This window comes from Phalangium opilio, unplaced genomic scaffold (genome assembly GCF_054372755.1).
Source record: "Phalangium opilio isolate 3A_F unplaced genomic scaffold, DU_Popi_V2 ptg000100l_1, whole genome shotgun sequence".
In the NCBI taxonomy this organism is placed as follows: Eukaryota; Metazoa; Arthropoda; class Arachnida; order Opiliones; family Phalangiidae; genus Phalangium; species Phalangium opilio.
The window spans coordinates 1,853,950-1,856,074 of NW_028324203.1; the positions used below are offsets into that span (position 1 = coordinate 1,853,950).

Sequence of the window (2,125 nt, forward strand, 5' to 3'; positions counted from 1 at the left end):
GGGAGACCCATGTTTTTTAAAAGACTTTCTCGGATGAAGCGTTAAAAGAAAATGATAAAGTTTTCCCCGAGATATCTACTATTTCAAAAGAATTATTATTGGGCGTTGTCAAGGTTAACTACTTTTTTAAGAAATGTTTGGCACTACGGTTGTTTAAGAGAGGGGATTCTTATAGAGTGTTTAAGCTTAATATAAAAAGATAAGAGACAAGTTTCGTTATAATATATATATTTTTATTGAGAATTAATTTGAGATAATAATTTAGGTAAGCGTCTACGATCAATAAGAAAACAGAAATGAGAATTATTTAAAATATGAACAGGATAATATTTTTGATGATAGGAGAAGCAGATGAGATGTTGGTATAAAGGACACTCTCGAATAGGACAGAAGTAGAGCTTGTAGACAGTTGTACGTCGTTCCGGAACGCAGACAGTTTCCCTGATAGTGTAGTGGTTTGGAGTACGGCAATAACAATTAGGGCAGCGAGTAGGAATATCGTAGGTAGAACTATAAAAATAGGTTAAAATTAGTTTTTTATATACAATAAGACTCATTTCCAACTTACTTTAAGTCAATTTGTAGATCTTTTTCGTATAGGGGAAGTCGGTGTGATTTATATTTAGAAAGGAAATAGGTGTCTAAGAAAATGTGAATTGGATAGAAATTAGACTGATCCCAGGTAAGGCAGATGATAGTTCGGAAAAGAGGGCAATTAGGAGTAGCGCAAAAGTATAAAATATAGCGGGATTCAATAGTACGAAAAATGACATGAGAATTAAATTCGGTGGAAAAACAACAAGAACACAATGTAGGATAGGGATATTTAAGACTGTAAAAACATGTATTAGTTTATTAATTTTTAGATAATAATTTATTTTGCTTTACTTTAAATCAATTTGCATGCATGGGTATTCTTGAATCATTGCGTTGTAAAGTTCTTCGCTTTCGCTGTTTTAAAAATTTCTTGTTAGGTATCTTACAATTCCTCAAACTTATTTAAAACCTTACGTTTCTTCATCCGAGGATGATTCGGTAGAGACCACATCGGGGTCGTCGGCTTCGGCGAACATATCAATACTCGCGATTAATTCGTTTATTTCCTCCTCCACCCCATCTGGGATATCATGCTCCTCGTGGATGATGATTGGTTCTACTTCCAATTCATCATCGATATCCCAGAGTTGGGGTAAAGCGCTATATAAAATAGATCCGGTATTAAAAAATAATTTTAACTTGCTAGCTAAAATAACTTACAATTCCTCAACCGGTTGAGCAGCGTTTGAGTCAAAAGATTTTGCTGGACACATTTTTCTAGTAGTACTCTAGACTTTATCTATGAAGATATTTTCAAACTTAAAGTTTTTTGCGTTATGATGTGAAACTTTGAAATCCGTTCGGTTTATATATGAAATTTTCAAGGTTGTTAGCTTAAGAAGTCTAGTTAGGAATTTGTAATGAGCGTCGAGGTCATCCCTGGTTTTCTTTGAAAAAATATTTAACTGTTGGTTTTTTATGTATTAACGATTTTAAAGAAGGGTCCATATTAATGAGCGTCCCTATCGAAAAATATTTATCAGTCGTTTTAAGAAGGGTGTATATTATAAATGTATAATTTTAAAAGAGGCCCTCGCAACGTGCGTGTTTCTTATAAGATATTATTACTTTTCACAGACTTGAATGAAAAACAATTTTCGGAATTAAATACCACAGGCCAAACTGAGTTACAGAGTGGTCAGGATCTAAACTGTCTTTTTTGTGAAAAAGACGATATTGCTAGTTTCTCATCTATTGGTGGTGAAATTCATTACTGCGTTAACAATAATTGTGAAAAATTTAAACGGGCTATATACAAACAATATGGTAAAGTTTTAATCACCAATATTGAAAACGCTTACGCGATTCTGGACAATAGTTTTTTTTGTATCAATTGTAACCAGTTTTGTTACAAAGCTCAACGCCAAGAAAAAGAGTGTTCATACTGGGACAGTGAAGAGGAACCAAACTATTATTTGTGTAGCTTCCCCAAAAAATGAGAGAAATTTATTCGTACAATTTTAATGAAAAAAATATTATTGAACATGATTGTAAAAATAACGTACCTCGGTTAGGGACGTTATGTCTA

The 2,125-nt window shown here is 32.9% G+C and overlaps 1 protein-coding gene across 1 annotated transcript; it reads right to left on the reverse strand.

The window, feature by feature from the left end:
• Positions 1-211: 211 nt before the first annotated feature.
• LOC149632424 (uncharacterized) lies at positions 212-1,310 on the reverse strand. The gene is made up of 5 exons (XM_089851081.1): positions 1,258-1,310; positions 1,012-1,197; positions 889-951; positions 569-832; positions 212-510 (listed from the first exon to the last, which is right to left on the reverse strand). Exons 1-5 carry the CDS (start codon positions 1,308-1,310, stop codon positions 234-236), a joined length of 843 nt encoding a protein of 280 aa, XP_089707207.1. The 3' UTR covers positions 212-233.
• Between the last annotated feature and the right edge of the window lie 815 nt (positions 1,311-2,125).

Coding starts and splice junctions, on each gene's coding strand:
- LOC149632424 (XM_089851081.1), bottom strand. CDS start 1,310: ATGTGTCCAGCAAAATCTTTTGACTCAAACGCTGCTCAACCGGTTGAG. Junction 1,198..1,257: donor GCTCAACCGGTTGAGGAATT/GTAAGTTATTTT, acceptor TATTTTATATAG/CGCTTTACCCCAACTCTGGG. Junction 833..888: donor TGCATGCAAATTGATTTAAA/GTAAAGCAAAAT, acceptor ATGTTTTTACAG/TCTTAAATATCCCTATCCTA.